Source organism: Homalodisca vitripennis, chromosome 1, assembly GCF_021130785.1.
Source record: "Homalodisca vitripennis isolate AUS2020 chromosome 1, UT_GWSS_2.1, whole genome shotgun sequence".
NCBI classification, from domain to species: domain Eukaryota; kingdom Metazoa; phylum Arthropoda; class Insecta; order Hemiptera; family Cicadellidae; genus Homalodisca; species Homalodisca vitripennis.
In genome coordinates this window covers 62,514,962-62,541,897 of record NC_060207.1, presented here as the reverse complement: position 1 = coordinate 62,541,897, position 26,936 = coordinate 62,514,962, and the positions used below count along the sequence as shown (strand labels likewise).

Sequence of the window (26,936 nt, the reverse complement as noted above, 5' to 3'; positions counted from 1 at the left end):
ATTGTTTGAAGATAAATAATTATTTTTAATTAAAAACTGAACAGACATACAATATGCTGGTTCCGCACAACACACATAAATTACAACCGACATAAAATATGCTGGTTCCACACTTCTAGGGTTAAGAAAAACATAAATAATGAAGACAGACATATTTAAAAAATTTAATTCTAATACATCACTTTAATATACAACAAAATTAAAATGTAACTCTATCTGAATATTTTATTCTGGCTTAACCTATTTCCAAGTTTAAAAAATGTACCATTATGTTGTTTAATATTTGTTATTTTTTTAATCATGTAAATATTTGTTTATGGTTGCCTAAAGATAAAATCCTTACTTTTGAAAAGTCTCATACAATATAAAACTTTATTGAAAAATGTGTGCTTATAATAAGCTGCACTGAGTTTTAAATTTTCCAATTGCTCTAAGAATTCTCTACACAAATGTTCATATTTCAAATATTTTTCAACACATCCCGTGAAACCTTTATTGATTTTTTTCTTGCTGCTAACTATGAATGATGATTTAAGCACTGCCATATAATGTAGTTTTTATAGTCTAATATAGATGTCCACACTTTACACTTTTATATATTGTACGGTTAAAATCTTATTTCAAGACTTTAAACAAATGTATGTGTCAAAATGTCTTACTGTTAGTTTGTAGTCGAAGAGTGTGTTTTCCAAGCTTGGCTCTAAGTCATAGTCCAGAAACTTGATGGAGACTCTGTGACCCTCTGGGACTGTAATGACCCAAGTGCAGAAAAGCTCGTTATGTTGAGGCATCGGGTTCGGGTAGCCTGGACTGGTGAATATTCCACTAGGTGCTATCATCTTGTATAGACATCCTTGAAAAAATTACATTTAATTAAAATCTCATGAAATTTACAATGTACATTGAAACTGAAAAATGTAAAATTAAATAAATAAACCCAACCGCAAATTAATATAATTATAATGTATCTGTTTCTTAACTATAACATACAAAATAAATGATGGTAGCTTTAAAAATATTTTTATTTTTAATCCTACTGAGAGTTAAAATTACTTAGTAATCTTATCTTTTATTGCATAACTTAATACAAAGTATTATTACAATCAGTAAAGCTTACTCAATTGAACAAATAAAATTTGATTCAATGACTTACGTTCCCGTCTTGGTTCGATAAAGAAAGCAAAGCGTGCATGGCTACTGGAGGAATCTCGAGGACCAGAATGGAAACGGATGTACATCTCATTGGAAATACTGGGGGGAACAAGCGAGGTTCCATTGAGTATAGAGTGTCGACCACACAGCCTCGTGGGTGGTGGAGAATCTGTTACACCAATATTTACTGTTACGGACCATCTTATAAATATCGAGTAACACCTGTGTCTGATATGATGATAGCAAAAAATTGCAAATTATTATAACCTTACACATATTATCAAAAGATTACGTTGAGATAACAAAGGCTTTTTCAACAGACATACTAAATTCTAAAATGTAATACCAGAAAAATGTCATGCTTTAAAAGGTTCTAAATTTAAAAAATTAAAACAATTTTTTACAATGCGTCTAATTCAAATTTCACTATAATTACACATAATATTTTCACGATTATTAATCTGCAATAGATAAAACTATCTATAATTTTCACCATTGAATTGGTTGAAGGGTAATCCATTATGTCTAATTTCTGTATGATTACTAACTTATAATTAATTGAATTGAAAACAACTTTATTCATAAAAGTACATAGTCTGTACATTGAATAGTGGCATACTGATAAAATGTGTGTTTTATACCTGTAATAACATATTAATTAATAAACATAAATTACACCTAATTAGTTTTTTCTTTCTAAAACTAATGTTAATATTATATATAATAAATTCTGAAAAATCGTACTGACGTTTAGCAATAAAATATTCTATAAGGTGTCTTTTGAATTTTTTAAACCACTTTTAATTTTTTAATTACAAATAATAATTTATTTAGATCTTAGTCTTCTTCTTAAAGAATTTTAATTTTTGGGTCTCCATAGCTATGTTGTCTTTATAGTGAGTCGAATACCCATTATTAATACCCAATATAGGTAATTTATTTGAACTATATTATTGTTCAGTATAAAGGATGGCTTGTCAGTTCATGCTCAAAAAGCCACATCAGTTAATTTAAAATTATATATTTTCGTTGTTGTACCCTACAATCAGAATAATAACTGTAATGTATTCAATATAATTTAAATTAAAGTCTATAGAGAAGCACAATCAATTTAATAGGAAAAACAAATATTAGAAACATGACTATGCTGGCACCTGAGTTTCACTGGTTATTTAGTCACAATTGTTCACTTACCTATCACATAAGATTTTCTGCTTCTAAATACAGCGCTCTTTTGTTATTTTAGCAAGAGCTCCAAAATTAATGTTTTATATATAGATAACTTGTTTAAATATAAAACTTTAATACTTTTATATGTATGTTATGTCAACCACTGTCGTTAATTATAATTATTTGTCATGAAATTAATTAAAAACAATTAATTTAAAGTACCAGTATTTACAATATATCTATACTGACAAAAAATTAAAAATAATTATGATCACTGTTAACTGAAATAATGAAATAATGAAATAATGAAATAATGAAATAATGATTTATTCTTCCATAAAATTTCAAAATACAAAAATATACATAAGTTTCTTAAGAATAAGCTAACCACGCTGCCAGTAATGTGGTTAGCTGCATGTAAATTAAATTCAAAGTAATAATACAACTTGTTGTGAGTTCAGTTCACAATAAACAATTTAATAAAAAACAGCCAGAATGCCACTCTCTGGGCGCCTAATATAAATACCTATAATACTATACAATACAAGATGCAGAATATCATACACAATATCACTGACAGAATAAAAACGTAATAGTATCACAACAACATAAATTAAAAAAGGTAAAACGAGTAGGATCAAGTAGCCGACATACACAACATAAGAACAAAAATAGTAAATAAAACTAACCAAAGAAACAAAAAGATTAAATTTTTTAACTTTCAAAAAATAGATAAGAGGATTCGTACAACACAACAGGAGCATTTACTTTAGTACAAAATTAAACAAAATTGTATTGTTGTTTTCAAAAAGCCATTGTTTTAACTTACGAAGAAATAATTTTAAATTGTTTATGTCTTTTATTTCTGTAGGTAAAATGTTAAAAAATTTTGGTCCAGAATAGAGGAAACACTGTCTAAAAAATTCTTTGTTGACTTTAGGAATTCTAAAGATTTTTTTTCTAATTCTAACTGCTCCTATTAAAAAAAGATTTAAAACACAGCACATAGAAACACTTTTACATTATAAAGCATCCACTCCATTTCTCAACTTCATACGGATGAAGTTAGTGCATAGATAATTAAACGCAGCTCACTATACAAAAATTGTACAATTATTTGAGACAGGGGTTGTTTTCAAGTAGATTGATCCAGTGATTGAAAAATTATGTGTCTTACTCTTTTACATTCTCTTGACTGTGTATTCTGTGTATAGAGAATATGGTGTTAGTTTTTTAATTGGGCCTTCTGTTCATCCAACACAAGGTTGTACAATGCTTTGGATGAATATTGAATTTGCTGCGAAACATATAATGAACCACGGTCATTGACCTACCTGACTTGCCACTTTGAAGAAAATAATTCAGAGATTTCGCATTCAAAATTCATAAAAATGCAGTGACATGAGTCATGGAGCAGTGTGTCTTTTAACCACACTGATCCTTGAACTAGAGGCCGAGTACTAACTATTAAAAAAATCTGGTTTCTATGCCCCACCCTCTATAACTGATATGTATACAAACATCTATTTATTTATACTTTTTTATGTAAAACCAACATTTGTTGATATTAGGCTGTACAAATGTTACAAGGAATCAATGAAGCATAACCAGGTGCATTATAAAGAAACAATATTAGGGTTTAAAATTCTATCTTAAAATATTATATTTTAAGTCAAAAATGTATTAAATAATTATTTTATTCATTTATATGTGGTTTTGTAATTAAAATAAAAGATGGAAACAGATCAGTTTATCATCATAATTATCAGTAACCTTCACCATAATGAAGATGTAAAGTTGTGAATCCCTAATTTCCTGAGAGCATGGGTTGATTCTCAGGGAGGTAAATAAAAATGTACATAGTAATAAGCTTGTTAGAAAAGAAATCAAAACAAAAAGTTAAATTGAACTTGCTCTCTTGTTCCATTATATCTAACTTCATCTTATTAACATTGAGGTAAACTTGGAATATCATTACCTGTCATATTCTTAGTGATAGGGTCAACTGATATAAACTCTAAATAGTCCTGAGCGTTGCTGCAGTCGCTATCATCACTCATGTAGAGTTCAGAGACGTTGACGTATAGCTGGGTGTCGGCATTGAATCCCACAATCCTCCAGAGACAGTCAGTGTTGGCTGGGTACCTTTTGGGGTACTGGGGGGACAGGAGACTCATCTTGGACTGATCGAAGTACGTGCCACCACACGTTGCTGTAGGGAATTCAATTACCACTTTAAATACTAAAATGATGAGACTGAACATTTACAACTTATTTACTATGTTTATCCTAACTGAATAGAAATTTGATTTGTAATATAAAATGTGCGATGTTATCTTATCCTTCCATATATATGACTAAGAGATCTGCTAATTTTTAAACATTTTCATGACTGTATAAAAAAAAATGCTATAAATATACAAATATTTAAAACTTTGTTGTGTTACCCAAAAGGTTAATTTGAATGATTTCTAACTAAAAATTCTACTTGTCCATCACAATTCCTAATCTTAAATGCAGTAAAAATCTGATTATCTAAGTTCTGATTATCCAGGCTACTTGGTTAACTAAGGAAGTTAAAAAAATTAATAACCTTTTAACAGGCGTGAACAAAATTACACTGAAGATACCAGGTTTAATTTTAATGTTCTAGGGTGTGGAACACTGCTAAGCCACACCATTTATATGGTGGCTCCACTGGCTGTTGTTTGAGCAATAGAGGTAAGGTTTTAATGCACTTATTGGCTTGGTAGTAACTCACGTTTACTTACTACACAATGAAGACTTCGAAAAGTGGCTTAATGATGACCAACATTACTACATGACCAATGAAGATATTGCTTATAGTTAATCATCAACAAAATGAAGAAGACGATACAGATGAAATAGTACTTGGTACAATTTCTCATTCTGGTGAATTGAAGGCCTTGGAATCAGCTTTAGGTTACACTGGCAAGAAGAAAGCACAGCCCAACATGAAATGATTTTTAGCATATCATTGAGGTGAAGGGACATTAGTATAGTAATTTATTGTGTAAACAAATAGTCTTTTTTAATTCAGTTTTTCTGTAAATTAAACTATTTTATTGCCATCTCCATATTACATACATTTTTCCATATTCAAGGTAGTCCCGGTGCTATTTAGCTCAGTTAATTGGACATTTACTGCATTAGGAACAAAATAAATTATAGGTGACTACAATGTAAGCTATTTAAAAAATAAATACTGGAAAACACCTATTTAGAATTTTTATCCCCTGCAGGTACATAAGTACTTAATTTTTGTCTCTGTTAAAGTTTACTCATTGCAGATCAATTTACTTGGCCACAGTAAACTGGACATGTTTATATTATTGTTTTTTTTAGTATTACAGTATTATTAACAGCATATAATAGCACACACAACCTATACCATAAAATACAAAACTACTTAATTTCTGTTCTATAAACATCTGAGAAAACAATTAATCAGTAATGGTACATAGTGGAGAGTAAATTCAGTAAATTCTTTAATTTCTACATACAATTATGATCTATAGAATATGTTTTAAAACACACGTGAGAAAATTCAAGAAAAATCATTGTTAAAAATATTCAGTACACTAGTAATTACGCTCACAGTCTACAAGATAATTTTATAACTATTATATATATATAATAGTTATATAATTATTATATATATTATATTAGGAATTAAAATCGAAAGCAGATTGCTTTTGTGACCTAAGCTCTTCAAAAAGTGCTGGTTGGCCCAGCTATCCCAAGTTGAGATATTTTTTAAGTGATCGGCAATGGGTTAAACATTTCTTTGTGAAAAAGTGGTTTTCTTTTGTAATTTAATGTTATATGAAACAGCTTAAGAGCTTATAATACAGACATAGTAAACTTTTAAACAATTAAAAATTAATACTGTTTCGTGCCAAAAATTAATATTCTGTATCATTTTCTCATGTCTTAAAATGAGATAGGAGGTTGCCACTTGAACATTTGGGGAGCACACCATCCTTGAGGTAATTTCATCACAATTTTAAATATTCAAAAAAAGTACTGACCTAAAAATATTCCTCATTTGTACATGATCTATCTGTAACTGTTCAATAATTAGCAATGAGCAGAAATTTGGCACCCTGCATGTCCTTTATCAACAGATAAACTCAATATAACTTTTGTTTACATTTAAATAAGAAACTTTGTATACCAAATTTAATTTTATTAATGTATAAAACTGTTAATTTATAAAATTATATTACATTTATTTTTACTTAATATATCATTTTATGCAAATTAACCTTAACCAAACTGATTTTAAATAGCAACTGACCAATCTTGACAACAGCCTTGAAGCCATTATTGGGTGAATCTGCATCAGTGAAGTACTTGATGTACATACGTCTTCCTAAAGTTACTTTGGGGGTTGGAGTCTTGTTACAGTATCGGCCAATCAAAGGTGACAACTCCGTTCCACCATCACGCACCTCTACGTATTCAACTGAGCAACTGTAAAACCATTAAAGTGGTAATAATCAATATAATAACAAAACCCATAAAATCTTCACCCTATTCAAATATAATTTAGCTATAAAAATTATAATATCACAAAAATATATCCGTTATCCTATAATGAAGAAACCTATTGAACAGTATAAAAAATTAATCTTCTTTTTATCGGAACATAACCTTACTACTGGAACTAAATTTTTTTAAATACATAAGACATTTTTAGTATTTCCACTATATAATTTAATATGAATCTCAAATTTTTTGTTCTCACAAGAAAAGGGAAGGCTGGAATAAATCAGTACTATTATAAGGTGTTGTCTGCAAATAAAACCAGCAGACTCGCAGCAATGCATGAATATACGAAAATACAAACTGCATGAGTTTACTTATCAAATTTCCTACATGGCATGGTTTGTATCACCGGGAAAACATCACAACAGGGTTTCACTGTATACTGTATTTATTAGGAAATGTGTTACTAATCACAATAATTTTTATGAATGCAGGAAATAGTACATTCATTGCACTTGACAAATTATAAATGAAAAGTCATATAGGTTAAAACATGAATGTGTTTAAAAACTCACTCTAAGGAACGTTTTATGTCAAACCGAAGAACAAAATCAAGGTGGACACTCTCTCCAGGGGGAGCCGTCACAATCCAGACACAGCTGATGTGTGAAGTGCTGGGGGGTTGTGGGTAGTTGGGTGAACTGATTGTGAAGTTGTGAGACTTGTTCCGCAACTGAATGTCATATCTGCATGCAAAGCTCACTTCTTCGTAGTTCAAAATAACTCCCTGAAACAAGCATTGTGACATCATTAATTTATTCATTCATGAATTATTTTAAATAAAGCTGTGCAAGAATTGTTATACATAGTAATTATATAAATTTCTATACTCATAATAAATTTAAAAGTTACACATATTGTTTTTAAGAAAAACATTGCTACGCTATTTTTGTTCTCTTAGGACAAGAAGCTTATAAATTGCACTTAGTCTTGTAAGAACCTTAGCGCTGCTTCTGGAGTGACAGGATATTCAGAATGGGTAAGGTTAGGGGTTTAGGAACCGCCTCTTATCAAGATCCATGAGGAAGAATTAGGGCACTAATCTCAAAGTCATGTCCTCTCAGCACACCCTTGTTGAGGCTAGTAAAAACCTCTGATAATTAGAGAACGAACCCCACCAAACTCCGGTCATCTCCCGCAGTAGACTAGACCTATCAAATAATTGCCCTTGCACCTCAGAATATCGATATTTGTGGTCAGTGATGTGCTACTCCTGGACATCCATAGGGTTGCCCAGATTTAAGTGACAAATTGCTTTTTGCTGTGCCCAGTGGTAGGTTCAACTGGAAGGTATAAACCAGCTAGAAGTGATCCCTGCTGGGTCATTGTTAGGCTTACATAAACAGAAAAAATGTTATCTTAAAAACATAATGGAACAAATAAATATATACAAATGTTTAAAGATTACAATTATATTGTTATAAGACAAATATGAATGATAACACACTAAAATAAAATAATTGAACGAAAATGTAGAACAACTCTTGTTTGTGTTTATTGAAAAGACTGAAAATGTGTATCTGTTTCCTACAACTATATGACATAAGAAAACACTTAAATATTTTAGAAGCATTCATAAACTACCCCATTTTGGAGAGAGGGAAGGGGTCAAAAATATTCATACACAACAACTCCTCAGTGGTCAATTTAATGCATCTCTATTCATAAGAAAGTTAATAGAAGGGGGGGGGGGGTTAAGACGCACTGCATTGTGTAAGTATAAGTTTGATAAAAATGTGTCTAAAAGAAACATTTGTTAACAAATTTATGATGCTTAGACATACTCATATTGGTTTTATTTAAGGATTTTATCTAGCTAGTAAACAATGCAAGTTGAGTATCTTTCGAATTCAATTTTGAACTGTAGTAGAGATAATTTTGTGGCAAGCAATTCAATTCAATTCAAGATGCCGAATGTATTTAAACTTTGGAAGTCATGTATAATTCTTTGCATTGTATTTGAGTATTAAGAATATTGTCATTGCATTTGTATTGAAATTACTTTTATTTAAAAAAAGTTTAGTAGTATTGTTTTTTTGTCAGAATAATATAAATCAAAAATTAAGAACTATATATAAATATATTATTTTATAATTGCTTGCTGTTATATTAATTATATTTTAATTAGGTTGATGCACAGAGCCAAAAGAACAAAAATACAAAAGAAAACAAAAGTATTATATTAATGAAGAGTTATAAACATTTATTTTGATGTTGTAATAATGGTTTATTAATCTTAAATGGTATTTTTCTTTCTGTTGAAGGCTTAGTAATTGTACTAAAGCATATAAACAAACCCCCACGAAGCACTTGCTATCGCATGGTACGATATATAGACTCGGTTAGATGAGAACTCAGGAAGGCTTAGTGATTATACTAAAGCATGTAAGCAAGCCTCGCCAGAGCTCCTGCTATTGCAAGTTACGATATGTAGACTCGGTTGGATGAGGACTCAGGAAGGCTTAGTTATTATACTAAAGCAAGTAAGCAAGCCTCACTGGAGCATCTACTACCGCATGATATGATATATAGACTCGGTTGGAGATGCAGGAAGGCTTAGTGATTATACCAAAGCATGTAAGCAAGCCTCACCGGAGCTCCTGCTATTGCATGGTACGATATGTAGACTCGGTTGGATGAGGACTCAGGAAGAATTGGTGTCTCCCGGCCACAATACTTCATCTCTCCAAGTGCTGGAGAGTCCTTGTGTCCTCCGTTGCGGAACTGTCACAACACATTTTCCATCTTAGTAAGTAATTTTATGTTATTTAATACTAAAACATTACTTTATATTGATAGTAATACAGAGAAATTAACTGTAGGTAAAATAAACATTTTTTTACATAATAATAAAATTAATCACGAAATAATTTGCCTTATGATTTAGATAATATAATATATTAACAATTATCTGTTATTAATCATGGTTAAAGTTCTCACTTTGGTGGTAGCCTTTAAAAAATCAGCTAGTAAGGTTTAAACGAATTCACAAGAAGCTAACTAACCTCTCTAAAAGTTTCAGATGAAAATATTGATTAGTTGTCTCAAATTTTAATAAAGTAGAAAAGTTCCTCTACTTTCTTTGTAGTAAAAGTCAGATATATTAATAATATGGAACATGTATAGATGGACTCTGTTAGATAACAAGAAATTGTATTGTTAGCTATTCTCTGTTAAATGACACCTGTATAACTAGTTATTCTCTGATGAGTGGCTTCTCTAGCAAAATTCATATCAAATGAGGTGTAGCAGCCTGCATAAAAGTAAGCCTAGAAAATTCTACAAAACACAGTTCAGATAAAACAGAGCATGTACATGAAGCAATAGGCTTAACGGTATAGTAAAACTAAAAACTTAAAACTAGTGTTACAAGTATATACAAAATTCCAATTGCTGTATATATTGCAATCAACATGGTAGTAAAATGGTCGCAATGACTTGACTTTCGTCTACAAGAAAACTTGTGCCAGGAGTATAAAGGCAAATGCCAACAAGGACATTGCAACCAACATCCTTACAGATACCCTTTACTTGCATCTCCAAGAAACCTAGTGCTAACAGTATAAGGGTAAATGCCAACAAGGACATTGCAACCAACATCCTTACAGATACCCTTTACTTGCATCTCCAAGAAACCTAGTGCTAACAGTATAAGGGTAAATGCCAACATGGACATTGCATTCTTCATCCTAACAGATATCCTTGACTTACATCTCCAAGAAAACTAGTGCTAACAGTATAAGGGTAAATGCCAACATGGACATTGCAACCAACATCCTTACAGATACCCTTTACTTGCATCTCCAAGAAACCTAGTGCTAACAGTATAAGGGTAAATGCCAACATGGACATTGCATTCTTCATCCTAACAGATATCCTTGACTTACATCTCCAAGAAAACTAGTGCTAACAGTATAAGGGTAAATGCCAACATGGACATTGCAACCAACATCCTTACAGATACCCTTTACTTGCATCTCCAAGAAACCTAGTGCTAACAGTATAAGGGTAAATGCCAACATGGACATTGCATTCTTCATCCTAACAGATATCCTTGACTTACATCTTCAAGAAAACTAGTGCTAAGATTATAAAGACAAGTGCAAGTATGGAGATTGTAATCAACATAGTAACAGGTATCCTTTACTTGTGTCTACAGGAAAAAATCTACCTATTACCAACCCTCTTATTCGACAGTGGGTTCTATTCACTAATCGAGTCACATATACTAATTGGCAAGCCACTGACAGATCAAGAGGTCTGTGCACAGTCTTTCAAAGGAGAAAATACAGAAAATTCAGAGTTCAGAATGTTGTCTTTTGTTATTTTTAATATTAATACATTTTTTTAAATAGTTTTGATTATTTGGTCTTCTTATTGAGAAGAAGTAGGAATGTTACCTATGAACACTGTTTTCAGGGTAATAACCAACTGCTTTAAAGCTTTAAAAAGCTGTAAAATACCTTTAATAGTAGGTAAAACTTATTTGAGAGGTGTATTATAAGAGGTTTTCACGTATCATGAACAAGAACTTCACTTCCACGAAGTCAGTACAGAGGTTGGTCTGAGAAGCTTCTATTAGTTCAGCCCAAAAATGTCTTATTATCTTTTCGAGAATCCCTAAGAGATATCTAAATCTTACATTTTAAACCTAATCTGAAATATATGATAACATAAATATATATGTCTAGTTTGTGTGCATAGATTAATAAGATATTGACATAGTGGTTAAGTGTGAAGTGTTATTGGTTAAGTGGTATAACCAATAAATTATTTGTCAGGCTTTTTTTCCATTAAATTTTTGGCAAATTTGTTGTAATTTCTGTAAAACCCGTCTTCAGGTGCATAAAGTAAATAAACAGTGAATACAGGGTGGTGTATATGACAGTTTCCCCATAAATTGGGATATTTTGTTCCGATAGGTTGCTAACAATGTTAAATTGGCAGCAACACAGAGTATGTTCATTGTTGTCTGTTCCAGTGGCTAGTGTAAAGTGATGCTCTTTACGTCTGTTATTTGTGTGTGTGTGTTTTTTAAATGTTTACAACCCAACAACAAGTTTATATCCTTCAGTTGTGGTGGAAGCATAATAAAAATACTGCTGTAATAATTGAAGATTTTAGTGGTAAATATCCAGGTGTCGCGATACCCACTTGACAGTATATGCAGAAGTTAAATAAGAAATTTGAAAACACAGGAAGCATTTTTAATGCCTAGAAGTGTGGTCGTCCACAATCAATTTGCAACGAAGAAAACCTGCTGACAGTTGCTCAAGCTTTTGTAGCCAGTCCCGGTAAATCGACTCGTAAGGCATCTGCTGAACTAGATATACGAAGAAGTGTGCAAAGAATGTTAAAGCAATTCAAATTTAAGCCATACCGTCCATCTTTACTCCAAGTCCTTCACAATGATGATTCTGATAGACAATTGGAATTCTGTGAGATAATAATTAGGCCCAGCGCACATGGAGCGTCTGTTTTGCAACTATAGTTGGAAACCAGTTGCGTCCGCAGTTAGTTTACAACTGAAACAAAACTTCTGTCCGTACACGTCGAAAGGTTGGTTGTGTATCAGTTGCGTCTTTTGTGGAGTGTTTATTAGTTTAAACGTGTTTGTTTTTAAGACCTTGACTTGACCGTTTGCGCTTACCATGTCAGGCTCAGACGAAGAAGACGTTGTTAACTGCTATTGACACCGAACACAGCGAAGAGTACAGAGTGAGCATTGGGTTCACCCTTATTTAAGCAACAATGTGAAATCTAGGCTATTTGTAGGAGCTAGATAGCTGTGTCAGTCGGATAGGAAGTGTAAATATTTTTACCGAATGATAAAAGACTCCTTTTTAGAACTTACAAGATTGGTTGGTCCTTCCTTGGAGAAGCTAGACACAACCATGAGGGAATGTGTTCCAGAACAGGAAAGATTAATGATCACTCTGAGATAAGTTTACAAGTCATTTTATAATTACATTAGCATATACAGGTAATAAGATGATCAATAGATGATAACCATATATATTGAGTAAAAGAATTTACATATTAGTGTTGAGAAGGCTATCAGAAAAGGTGTTATAAAAATCTGCAGTTTGCATTTGATCAACTACATTGGACATGTGAGTAATATTCATTTGTGACTCTCTTCAGTCGGACATCGTTGGAGAGGTGAGTATTGACCGTGTTGGTCCTGATGAACATGGCTGATGAACATGATGGTGTTCCGAGAGTTAAATGTCATCAATCACCCTTAACACGTGTAGTTTGAAAAGTTTGATTTGCGAATCACTCAATTCTTCCAATTTTGATATCAAGCTGAGCAGGAACATCTTAATCCCCTGTTATCTATCAATCTGCTGATTGCTGGTATCTGCCTCGGCGTTTGATAGTAATTTAGTCTCTATGACTCTGAAGTATTCAGCTACTGTTTGTAGTTGTACAGAACATCATACTTCTCCACTGCTCCAACGAGCTTAATGTTGAGTTCTTGATCACTCATGTTGAAATAGACACTATGCGGCTGTCAAAACACCGGCAAAACACCATGTTATTTCGTGCAACTGAAGTCTGCAACGTAACTGAAACCGCGGGCCCATGGTTGCAAGTGACTGGTTTCAGACTGGTTTTAGATTGTCAAAAACCAGTCCCATCGTGTGCGCCTCCCTACTTCAATACATATTCGAGGTCATCAAATAGTTGCGCGGTAAACTAAACTGGTTTGCAACTGTAGTTGCAGAACATTCGCTCTGTGTGCGCTGGGCCTTATCCACTCAGAGGCTGATCCAAATTGCTTGTGATCAACTTTGTGGTGTGATGAGGTGTTTCAAAGTAAATGGACACATAATCCGCATAAATCGTAATTAAATCGGCATAACTGTGTGTACTCGTCGGATGTAAATCCTCATAACGTAATCCAAGCAGAACTCAATGTGCCTGGTTTTATGGTATGGGGAGATATTTCGAGTACTGCACTGATTGGTCCTTATTTTCTTCAAGGAAATGTTAACTCAGAAAGTTACTTACGGTTGTTGCAAGAGGTAGTGATTTTTCACTGTGGAGTATTATAAAAGAGACTGTATGCTTCAAAACCGAAAAATTTTGACGAACTCAGAAACCTAATTAGAAATGCATTTGAACTTGTTAATAACAATAAACCTTTATTGCTAAAAATTTTTGATTCTGTTCTCAGTCATTGTATGAAATGTATACAAAATCAAGGTGGACATTTCGAACAACTGCTATAACATTGTATGGTAATATGTAAGTAATTTCATATAATGAATTTGGTTTCTTGCCTAAAAGTGTTTTATTCAATTAACCTATAATGCCTTTAAATTTCTATTCTGGGGAAACTGACATATGCGCTACCCTGTACACAGTGAATATAGATAACATGAATTAAATATTTCTTCCAGATGTTGTTTTAAAATTTAGATTTTTTCAGCCAAGTTACCTGATGTTGAGTCTATGTGGAACGAATCATCCATTGATGTTGAGTTGCCAATGAAAGAATATGCCTTTCTTGTTTTGTTACTAGTAAACACAACAGTAGCACAAATAACTTACTAAAGATGTCATTTAAACTTCTGTCTTTAACATTGTGAAAAATAAAATAATATAACATGACTTACCATAATGTAACTGTTGACACAAGTATCCCTGCCCAGTTTGGGCAGGTCAAACTTATCAAATGTGAGGCGTATAGTTCTTCCTGAGTGAACAACAATCTCCCAGTCACAGTCAACTGCGCCAGTGGACAAATTAGGTTGTATGGAGCTCATATCTATAGTACCTGTAGGGTCCGTGAGTTTACCCCCACACACTGTGACCAAATAACAGATTTATGAACAAATTACAACATTTTAGATACTCTACAATGGAACCTTACAAACAAAACTGCTTATAAACAAACAAGTGGATTTTATAACTGAGTTTTGTAAATGATGTAGTTTTGTTCTATTCAATCTCACAGTCTTGATAAAAAAAATGCTAACAGTTGCAGTTTTAAGAACATACATGTATAGACACAATCAAGGAAATTATCCGTTTATTTATATTGGTGAATAACAAATAATTAGTTGTGTAATATTTGTCAATATTGATTATTGTAACATTTTTATTATTTTGCCTTAATTTACAAACATTTTACTATAGAACTTTAAACGTTTGTTAAAATGATAGTGAAAATACAACTCTTATTGTAATTTTCAAAACTTGTGTTTGAATTGCTAGGAGAATTTCTGGCAAAAGTCATCATGTTGCATACCAAACTATCTCTGAGTTTATTGTGAAATAAAATATGGAAGGACACCTTTTTTTATTTTTTCAATTATTATAAATATGGTGTAATACGTAAATCCTATATTTCATAGTTTTCATTTGCTATTTTGAAATGGACAAAATATAATTAAGCTTTGTTTTTATCAAAGTGTTTGAATAATTCCTTTAAGATTATGTATAATATTACGTATGTTTATATTTATAAAACTCAATAATCAAGATCCTTACATACAGATTTTGGCATATTCTATACTTAAATATTCATAATATAAGTTATAAACTGTCTTCAAGTGTTAATTTTGTAGGGGAAATAGTTTCTTCACAATTCTCGAATAATTTATCATCTATCATAAATGATTTGATAAGTCTATATACATAAAAATTCCTGTGAATAATTTTTATCAGATAGTGATTTTGGAGAAAAAATTCATGATTTGCAAATAAGCAAAAAGATTCATAAAACTCCATTATTGAGATGATTATAACGGGTCTACTTCATAGAAATCTACTTATAAGAGTCAATCTATAACATTTTCAAACAGTTTTTTTAATTTTATTTAGTGGGATACATCAGTTGATCTTATTATGAACAGATTTTTACCAGGTTAGAACCGGTCCATTGGCAATGTGGTTACCTGCCGAATGTGCACAACTGTAATTTAAGTTCACATTTAATCACAGACAATTACAGTGGTAGACAATAAGAATGAGAGTATAGTATGAGCCACTGCGATTTAGCAATATTATTCCTCAACTATTGCTGTTATAAGTCTTAGTGGAGTGTGCAACTGGAAACTGGCAGCAGTACTAATTTTATTCAACTAGATTTCAGCAAGGCATTTGATTGTCTGAACCATGCTCAACTTTTAGTAAAATTGGAGGCAATTGGCACCAGAGAAATTACAGCAAGATGGTTTGAGATTTATCTGTCAGACAGGCAACAGGTGGTTGAACTAGCAGAATTAACAATAATAATATATGAGTTCCAAAGCTCTCTCAATTTTAAGAGGTGTGCCACAGGGATTTGTGCTGGGCCCTGTTCTTTTTATTTTATTTACAAATGACATTCATACTTATTTGGATAAATATACAACAACCATCATGTATGCAGCTGATACCTCAGTGACAGCACACCTAATACACTGAAAATTTCAAGTCACTGCACAGAGATGGTTGTTCCGTATTGCCACAGCAACAGTTTTGTTGTAATTGAGGCCAAATCTAAGCAGCTTGTCATGGGACACAAGAAAGAAGAGGTGGGATTGCTACCATGCCTTGAAACTATGAAGGCTAGGTACAATTAACAACCTGTTACAACTAACAAAGACCTCAAATGGATTACACATGTTGTCAACCTTTGTAAGAAGCTTACCACTGGATTCCATATTGTCAAAAGAATTAAGGGAATAAGTGATAAAAATACAGCAACAACTGCTTACTATACTTTCTTTGACTCTCATCAGCTATGGTCTTTTGTACTTATTCAGGAGATTCTTATCGAAGAGCCTTTATTGAGCTCAATATCATCACTGTAGCCCTCACTTAAAACCACTTCGTACATGAGGGTCACCATACTAGGTTCACTGACTGCGCTTTTTACATAGGGCGCACCTCAATATCCTTCCCCTCAATGGATGCAGGTGCTGGGGTGCTAGGGACTGTCGCTGTTGCCGGAGCGGCCGTCATGACAAAACCATGGCCCATCATGACATTGCTTTGTCACTGCCTCTGTACTATAGCCGTGGTCACAAAGCATCATGACGTGGTCCTCGACCTTCTCGCTGCTGCTGTTCAACCATCTCCTGGGGTTGAGTTATGCAGAACCAGCGGGTGCCCCTCGAACAGCTGGGTGTGTGGTCCTAGATGACATGGATCGCCTCTGCCTGACTTGGTCATCGGTCATTGACCGTGACGGTACAATTATTATATTGGTCGATGTCACCATGCCCTATGAGGACGGATGGTGCTCCATTGTCGAAGCCCGAGAGAGGAAGGATTGCCGCCTCCCCCCACTTATGGTCCCCTCGCCCAGACTCTTCGAGTTGGTGGCTTACAGGTCACCGTGCATTCTTTCATAGTCGACTCTCTGGGCGTGTGAAATAATTGGCCAATTGGGGACCCTGGTCCGACTAGGTGTCACCCGGCAGTATGGTGTGACCTTCTCCCGTAAATGCATCTCCACTGCCATCTGCTGGAGCCGAGACCTATACGTCCAGCACGTCCAAAGGTGTGCGGCAGTACAACCCATAAAGTAAGGGAGCTGTATATAGTCTTAAGAATTTAAAGTTATTAACTAGCATGTGTTTTATCTATTTCCAATTGCATGTGATTTGTAATCATAGTTTTTAGTATTTTAACCATAGTTTTAGTGTTTTTAACAGAGGCCTATCATAGTATATTATTATTGATATTATTATATTTTATTTTATTGTTAGTTTTATTAATATTATTATTATTTAAAGTTCTCTACAACCCTTTATTCAATAATGCCCAACTTGCATGTTGCATCTCATGTTGAATTATTAAACATTAAACCAATTGAACTTGATGATGAAAATAAAATAAGCCAAAAAATAAAAGGCCCAAAATATCTCTCTATATACTACAAGTGATAATGTATGTACATTGTAACAACTTGATAAGGAGCAGAGACTTGCATACATATAACAAACTCAGGACTGTGAACTTTAATTTACCAGCACAAAGAATGGACTGGACTCGGAAAAGCCATCTTACATGGAAGCTAAGCTACGCTTTTAAGAGGGAGCTGAAGAAGTGGTTGGTGAAGCACCTTTTTTACATCATTGATGAATTTACAAACTGAAGAACTCAATGGGATTTGGAGGCTTGAACATTTTGTTGGATTTGGCCTGTACTTTTCTTGACTCAATTCCTTAAAATTTGACACCATTGTAATTCTCAAAGAATGTACAAATAGAAATATTGTCCATTTTCTACACTAGTTTAGCAGTTGGAAAGACTCAGTATTGCGCCATTGACTGAATATTCATAGTCCAAAAGATAATTAGGTCTTTTAAAATAATCTTTTTCCTCATTGTGATTTAGAATTGACAATACAAAAACAAAAGGTATAAATACAGATTATAATACTTACCAACGTTTACTGTAGCAGAGAAGCCAGTTTTCTGAACGGTACGATCAGTTTCAAAATAGAGTTTAGCACGTTGGTATGCCTCAATGAACAAAGTAGTAGTGTTGGGAAGGCAGAGTTTTGAAGTCAAAGCTTTCCAGCCAGTTGATTCTTCCTCTGACTCTAAAAGATAGTTTCAATATATATTAGCTAGAATTCGTAAAAGTAGACAAGACAACATGAAAATACATTGCTGCACATTGTCGTACTGATTGAGTACATAAGTCACATGTTGTTTACAATAGAGTTCCCTTCCTCACTATGCTTCTCACAGGGCCTGGGTGTCAACAAGGAAAACAAACTTTTCAGTTTTTTACTTCATTTTCTATAAGAGTACAAAATTTGATGTTGATTGGTTGGAAAATAAGAATAACACATAATTATATAATGATATAATAGCAGGAACAAACCTTAAATCAGCTAAAATGTACTAAACACATGACGTGTTACCTGATATGAAAAATGTAGATGACTTATACTACCAACATGATGGCATTAAATATTTGTAGAAAGTGATCATGATTTTACAATGTTTGATGACTCATTAACAGTAAAATCAAAGGTGTGCTACATGTAGACCACTCATCTTTTTCAGCAAGCTTAGGCAGACTATATATAGCCCGCATTGTCTTCTTGGACAATGTACTTTGCAGGGTTATAAAAAGCTCACTCATCTTAAAAGGGTTTAAATGATTTTCAAGACACTTTTGTAACTACATTTTATTCCTGGTTTCTTAAAGTTCAAATTGTATTTACTTACCTGTGTACACAGCAACATAATCTGAGTTACATTCATCAAACTGTTCCAAGTCCATAGTAGTGAAATTGATTACAAGGTGGTACCCTGGGTCTGTATCCACTATCCACGTGCACTGCAAGTTTCGCTTGTAGTTTTGAGGGTATCCAGGGCTGGATACTACGGCTGTGTTATTTATTCCCACTGAGCTGATGTGTATTTCCTTCCCACAGCCTAGAGCTGGTAGGACAAAATTATAAATGTTTTGTACTAATCCTTGACAATTTATTTTCTTTCTTCAGAGGTATGCTATCCACCTGTATATAGATATCGTTACTACAAATATATTTTTTTTTCTTTTAATTTATACAATAAATAGTTTTTAATTAGTATATATTTTACTTCTAGAAATCCACGTTTATGTATTTAATAATACTGATATTCTACCTATATTGCAAATTCTAAGATGTATAAATGTAAACTAGAACTACTAAAAAAAACTATTTATGAGAACTGGTGTTTTTTTCAGGTTGAAATTAGAAATCTCAGTTATCATTTATTTAAATTATAATGCTTCTTTAATTAACTCCTTTCTGGTTTTTGATGTAATATTAGGCTCATAATGATTGTGTAAAAGTGTGCTACTGATGGTATATTATATATAATTATATCGTTCCTGTTTTATTCTGTTGTAAGACAGAATAAAATTGTGCTAGAAACATTTCTATGATAACCGCACAAAACACAAGTCATTCTGGCATTTTATACTAGATTTCAGCACTTCCATGATCCTCCATCATGAGTTTTTGCGCATTGGTGAATTCGCTATAGTCGCACAGTGCAGATAGCTACTGCATGTTGTAGTTGTAAGTCACCCGTCCTGTAGTATTATTTTATGGTTTTATTTCTAGTGTTTACTATACCATGGAAATATCCAATGCATAACTTAAATAGATGATTGGCTTTGTTCGCATGATAATGATATAAACAAGGATAGTTAAAATGACAATGCACAATAAATAAAAAGTAATAAAAATTTAAAAAAAAGATAAAATAATCTTTTTGTTTGAAGAAAGTATGTATCTACAACTCAAAAACTTGTCTCCGTAAAAAGAACACAGATAAAAATCAGCAAAACAATATAGTTTAAGGTAAAAAAGAAAACCATTAACTACTTTCAACCTACTATAATTATATAGTTTTAAATAGCTTTTGTATCTGAGTTGGAATCTGGACTATGCTGATATTCTGAATATGAATTTTCTTTGAATTATAAGCAATTACATTACTCACAGTTGTCTACGGTCATGGTGGCAATAGACTGACGACTGACAGCTTCCCACCTGAGCAGGAAGTATGAGCCATGGAGATAGGGATCATTGTGGAACTTGATGGCAGCAACATTAGCTGAGGTCACCACAGGTTCGGGCAGTGCAGTACCACAAGCCTTGAGCAGAGAGGGGAAACTGCCATCCACATCCAGTCCATCAAAGATCTGCCACACATAGTACGGTACAGATGTAAAATTTTACAGTATTGGGATAGTGAAGATGTTTTCTCTAATGTTAATTGTAGGAGCACACATCAGCCCAACTGGAATTTATTTGGTCAATTCTACAATCCTACTTTGTGTTCATTATTGAAACAGATTATTTAAAAAATAACACAAGCTAATCTTATTAGTTACAAAGAAGAAAGGGGAAGATGATTTTAGTATACATTTACTCTCTAAAAAAATGTTTATTACGGTACTAAAATATAAGATTAAGCCAGCATACATGAGAGTTGAAAAAACAAAAAATATGTTGCTGTATAGGCAAAAAAAAGAAAATAACAGCAGATATACAAATAACTGTGTTATAAATAGTAACTTATCTCAAATCCATAAATGTTTTATTTCAGAAACTTACATTTTAATGTTTCAATGCTAATACATTGTTAAAAATATGGCTATAATAATACATTGTGGTTCCTGACTTACGTGTGTCACAATGCTCTGGTATGATTTGTTTATTTTAACTTAGTTTGTAATTATGTGGTAGGTTAGTTATTTACCTGAAGAAGAGATCAGATTGCAGATCTCGAAACATAGTGTTACTGACTGTTTGTATCACTGAACAATGGCAAATATCCAGAAAAATCGTGTTATTCCGTTTGATTAATAATTCTAATAATAGAATTCTCTTGTCTTTTGTTATTTTTATGTTCACTATTATGATATCTACCATTATTATTGTACCAGATTCTTTTAGCTTTATATAGTTAAAATCCTGTATTTGGCATTTCATTATGTTTGTCAACTGGCTGCTGTATATATAAATATATATACTATAATGCAATATATTATATTTTACTAATGCAAAATAATGTTATTGTCTGAACAAATATTTTTTTACCTTCACAGGTCTAAGTCTGTTTGACAAATCTTTTACGTAATGTATGCCTTGATGGTAAAGTAAACAGAAAAATACCTCCAAATAAATGAAACACTCCTCATCTTCAATGTAATTTTCCATGTAGAACTCTGAGAAGGAAATCCGAATGACTTTGTTGAAGGGCACGGTGATGGTCCATTTGTAGTCTCTAGCCTGGGTATAGGGTTTGGGGTACAGCGGGGACGCAATCTGGCCAGAGTCACCAATCAGTTCATTATCATGAACTACAACAAAATTGTTGCTTTCTTAACATTTTGCAGATGCCTTTGAACATTCTTTCTAATTATAGTACTTAGGTCACCCAGTATAAAGCCGCAGTGAAGGTGTTAACTACATGTATATAGCTAAATAACTATTATGTAGTATTTTAATTAGTGATGGACAAATGCAGAATTTTTGAATCTCAAATCAAATTCCGAATCTTAAAAAGTTGATTCTTGAATTTTGATTCCTATTAGTTTTAATTTAACTAAAGTGAGATCTAAACAATATCACCACCAATCTAATCTGTGATTCTTAATTCTTTGGAGACTGTGGTGGTCATATAAAAAAATAATCCAAGAATACCACTCTATTGTAAAGGGATTTGCTTAGTCCCTTGGGTTAACACTTTGAGTGCAAAACTATTGAAGAATTTGGGTTTGTGATAATAGCTTTATGTGATTGACATTTTAAACTGAATTATACTGCATAATCTATATTTTTATGGGTTCAGCTTATTCAGTCACATATTGTGATTATAGTTACAGAGTTCACTGCTAAAATGTGCACAATGTATTAAATCAGATAATTGACAAAGCTGAAGCTGTTGGATTATTTTGCAAAAGCCCAGTATAAAAAAAGCATGTTTCAAAACGTATCATGATAAAAATAACTGTAAATTGTATTTTTCTACATTTCTGCTTAATTATTCGACAGTTGCTAAAATGAATGTAAATATGATTAGATTAGACTTTTTATAATAAAACATGTATCAAAATATGCATTAAAAATATATTTTAAACCATTTAATTACCAAAAGAGTCCAACAATTTTTAAATCAGAAGACAGAAAAAAACAAGGATAATACAAGTATGTAGATTTCTTTTTACTACATACAGGTATGTATAATAATATTTGACTTTCACTTTGAAAATCATTAAAATCATCAAGTATTTTTTACAGAGACAGTGATTTGAGACTAGCACTCAAAGAATTAATGAAATAGGAAGACTGATAAAATAATTAACATTTTCTAGTGGTTTGGTGAACAGGGTAAAGGTAAGTAGTAACCTCATCTTTCAGTGAGGTTCAGCAATTCAGCAATTTCAACGAGGTTTAGAAGGTCTAGTGAGTCTCTCTTTGCCTGATAGATATTCAAATTCAAATTCAAATGGTTTATTGTCAGAATACAAAATATGTATATAACAACGTCATATTATAAATAATCTATAGCTTACTTTAAATAGCCTTACTTCTTATCACAGTTAAAAATTCATCAACAGTGTACAAACATGAATCTACTAACATTTTCTTTACAACATTTTTAAAGTTTGATCTGTTTAATACCTTGATATGATTGGGCAAAGCATTGTAATATTTGATTCCCTGATATCTAAAACTGACTTGAGTGCTAGCAAAGTTACATTTTGGTACAACTACATTATTTATATTACGAGTACTATAACTATGAACATCACATTGATTAATAAATAATGATAAATTATCTCTGACATATAACAAAACATTTAATACATAAATAGACGGCAATGTTAATACACCTAATTTTACAAACAGTGGTTTACAGTGCTCACGACTCTGGACATTACATATAAGCCTGACTGCTCTTTTTTGTAACACAAACAGTTTATTCGCAATCTGAGATTGGCCCCACAAAGTTACTCCATATGTTAAGAAACTATGAATATAGGCATAGTACATAAAAAGCAAGTGTTTAGCAGATATAGTTCCATTAAGGGATCTTATAAGAAAAATACCTCGGGAAATTCGAGAAGCTACATAATCAATATGAGTTTGCCATTTAAGATTGGGTTGTATAAAAATGCCAAGAAACTTAAGACTTAAGTCCTCATTATCACTAGGCCTATTAGATAAGGTAATATGTAAATCTTGAATTTTTTTATCATTTACACAGAGCTTATTTGCTGCACACCAATCATCTACAATTGCGGTCTTAACACTAAGTAGCTCATTACATTCGTTCCTCGTTTTTGCGCAGACCTTGAGACCCAAGTCATCAGCAAACAAATACGTACTAACATAATTGTCATTGAGATTAAAAGGCAAGTCATTTATATACAAAATAAATAGAGTAGGTCCCAAAATGGATCCCTGAGGAACACCTAGCTTAACAGGCCTAGTTTCTGACATAGAGCCATTTAAATGTACATATTGACACCTATTTGAGAGATATGAGTTAAAGAAACTGACAGCAAGTTGACTAAAACCATAAGACCTAAGTTTATTTAATAGAATATGATGATTTACAGTATCAAAGGCTCTGGATAAGTCATAAGATCTGAACTTGACAGATTTTTTTAGTTCCAAACCATCAAAGCAATCATTTATGAAGGACTGGACTGCGCCAACGGTACACCGCTCAGCTCGAAACCCAAATTGACAAGTGCTGAGTAAATTATTGGTTTCGAGATAGCAAACCAACTGCTTATGAACTAGCCGCTCCAACACCTTTGACACTGCTGTAACAATAGTTATAGGCCTATAATTACAAGTTTGGTCCTTTGGACCCCTCTTATGTAGCTATGATAGACATGCAACATTATTTAACTCATTATTGTTTGTGTAGAAGCGAGGATTCATTCCAAATTTAAAGACTACAGATGAAATTGTTCTCAAGATATCCTGTGCATAGTTAGGCTACATAAACACTCAGCCAAATACCATAGAGTGGCATACCTATCGTATGACACTGTCTATTTAAAAATGAAGTTGAATGCAAAATTTCAAGTCCATGGCTTAATTCATTTTTGAGGTATCCAGTTTAAAACAGAATTCTGAGGCATATAAACAGACAAACAGAAAGAAGAGGAATTTTGTTCGAACCCATAGTAATAGTTAGAAAAATGTATAAAATTGTATGTTTATAGCTTAATTCAATCCCGAGATATCACTCAGAGTTATAGAATTTACTAATGTCCAGCTGACTCCCATTGTGGGGTACATTTCTACTATTTATTTAATACAAATATAACAATCATTGTTAATAAATTCTTTTTTGGATCAACCCAAATTTAAGACCATTTATTTGAAGTTAGTTACACGATTTAACAAAGATAGTAACAGCTTACAAAAGAGCTTTCATATAGTTTCATGTATAATGAATTACTCTGAATTGATCCTAATATAATATATGTATTTCAGGCTGATTTGTTGCCATCTACCACTTTCGACATCTAGTTTTTACTTATATTTAGTTGTATTCATTATTCCATCCATATGCTTAAGTGTTTAAAATACTCTTTATTTATACATATTAAATAAAGTAATACACTATACATAATGTATTAAATTTTATTGATTGTATCATTATTTTAAAAATCCAAGTGTACTCTCAGGTTATCTAGTAGACTACATGATTTGTTACGTACAAAATAACATCTTACAATAAAATATAACAATTTCCATAAAAATGTCTTGAATCATAATCATAACCTTATTTATAACAAGCTATAAATTTAAATAGTAAAAACACAATTCTTAAATGCACTTTAAAAGGTCTACACTGTTTGGTTGTTAAACATTGAAATATCATATTATTTTAAAATTAAAAGTATTAATCTTAAAAACTAAAGAACCATTAAAATCATATTAAACTAACTCCAAAGAAACATGAGGAAAAGGAAAATCAAAATCCTAAAAATTGATTGTAATTAGATCAATGAAATAGCTTGTGTTCTTACAAATACAAATAATAATTATTTTGATATTTAAAAATAAGTAATTTTCCTCACATAGACAAACCAAAATGACTAATGGTTACATTTGATTCTGTTGTAATGAATCATGTAACCCTTAGTATTTGTCTGAAGTTAGGGAATACTCCTTAACTGTTACCAGTAATTAATTGCAATTCATTCCTCTGTTCTTACAACTTATGAGGATGATAAAAGAAAATGTTTAACATTTTCTCAAAATCTTATCCATTATACATACTATATGTATATACTAATTCCTTTTATTTTGATACATCTGTGAAAACCACAACTAAAGGTGGCTCCTCACCTAAGCTGTAATCTGCAAGGAAGCCAGGGGCAGTGTTGAAAGCATCAGATCGGAAGCGGAGCCAGAGGGAATTGTAGGATGTGATGTTGGTCGGTATATCTGAGCCACAATAAACTCCTAGCAGAGTACCATTACTAGAGCCTTCTCGCACCTCTACATTGTCTGCATTACAGTAGTCACTCTCTGCCAGGGAGAAACTGACAAAAGTCAGGACCACTTTATTGCCTGTAAAAATAAATGTTCCAGTTAGTATCCATTACAAAGTCAGCATTGAAGAAGCTCAAAATAAACTTTTCACATCTAAATAAGAGACACCTGACTACGAAATATGAAAATAGACTCTAATGCAGGGTACAGTTTCAGGAGTCAAGTCTATGACAGCATCAGATTCCAATGCTGCACTAAGAGAAAAGTGAACTTCAGCTTAATTTAACATTCACATATTTGTCTTGCTTTGTATATCAAAATCGAAGATAGATAATCAAATATATCAAAATCGAAGATAGATAATCAAATTAACAAACTATCATGCTTTGAAAATAATACTTGATTTGCAATTAGTATTTTCTGTATTTATGTTTATGCATTGCCATGAGTCTGTTGGGGCTCTACGTGAATGAAAGCTAATCGTCAATAAACACGTAGACGATCACTAGAACATGCTTTGAGTGTTCTTTGTGTATGAGAGAAAAATTTGTTTGAAGTTTGCGAAAGGTTTATTGATATCATGAACTTTACTGGGAAAAACAGGCGAGGCAATAACCGATGAAATACTGTCCACATTGAAATCTCTTAAAATACTATTAACTTCATGTTCAGGGCTATGACAATGAGTCCAACATGCAGGCTCACACTAGTGGTGTTCAGTCAGGAATACTTGGAAAAAACAAGTATGTTATTTTTTCTACCTGTTGAGCACATTCTATCAACAGAGTTGGGTCAATACCACTAAACTGAATTCTGATGTTATGGCATTTTTGGAAACATTGAAAGTTTTTACTCTTTATTCTCTAGCAGCCCTAGCCATTGGGAATTGTTGAAACAACATGTACCTTTGTCTTTACAAAGCCTTTCTGAAACTTTTGGAGTGAAAGACTACATGCTGTACACACAATTGTGAAGCACTATCCTTCAATCCTCGAAGTGTTATACATGTTCCTGAAAGATAAGGTACCCACATTAACACCATCAGCAAGAAGTACTG

General features: G+C 32.5%; 1 protein-coding gene across 2 annotated transcripts in view; it reads right to left on the bottom strand.

Annotated features, from left to right (window-relative positions):
* LOC124362905 (cubilin-like) overlaps positions 1–26,936 on the bottom strand; it is a 277,291-nt gene that overhangs the window by 89,011 nt on the left and 161,344 nt on the right. For both annotated transcript variants that reach the window (XM_046817792.1, XM_046817800.1), the window contains exons 36-47: positions 25,733–25,957; positions 21,527–21,714; positions 20,349–20,550; positions 19,080–19,295; positions 18,284–18,442; positions 14,520–14,710; positions 9,487–9,618; positions 7,410–7,621; positions 6,644–6,819; positions 4,301–4,534; positions 1,154–1,321; positions 660–853 (exon numbers count right to left, since the gene is read on the bottom strand). In XM_046817792.1, the coding sequence (XP_046673748.1) occupies positions 660–853; positions 1,154–1,321; positions 4,301–4,534; positions 6,644–6,819; positions 7,410–7,621; positions 9,487–9,618; positions 14,520–14,710; positions 18,284–18,442; positions 19,080–19,295; positions 20,349–20,550; positions 21,527–21,714; positions 25,733–25,957 (2,297 nt within the window). The remainder of the gene's footprint in view (positions 1–659; positions 854–1,153; positions 1,322–4,300; positions 4,535–6,643; positions 6,820–7,409; positions 7,622–9,486; positions 9,619–14,519; positions 14,711–18,283; positions 18,443–19,079; positions 19,296–20,348; positions 20,551–21,526; positions 21,715–25,732; positions 25,958–26,936) is intronic.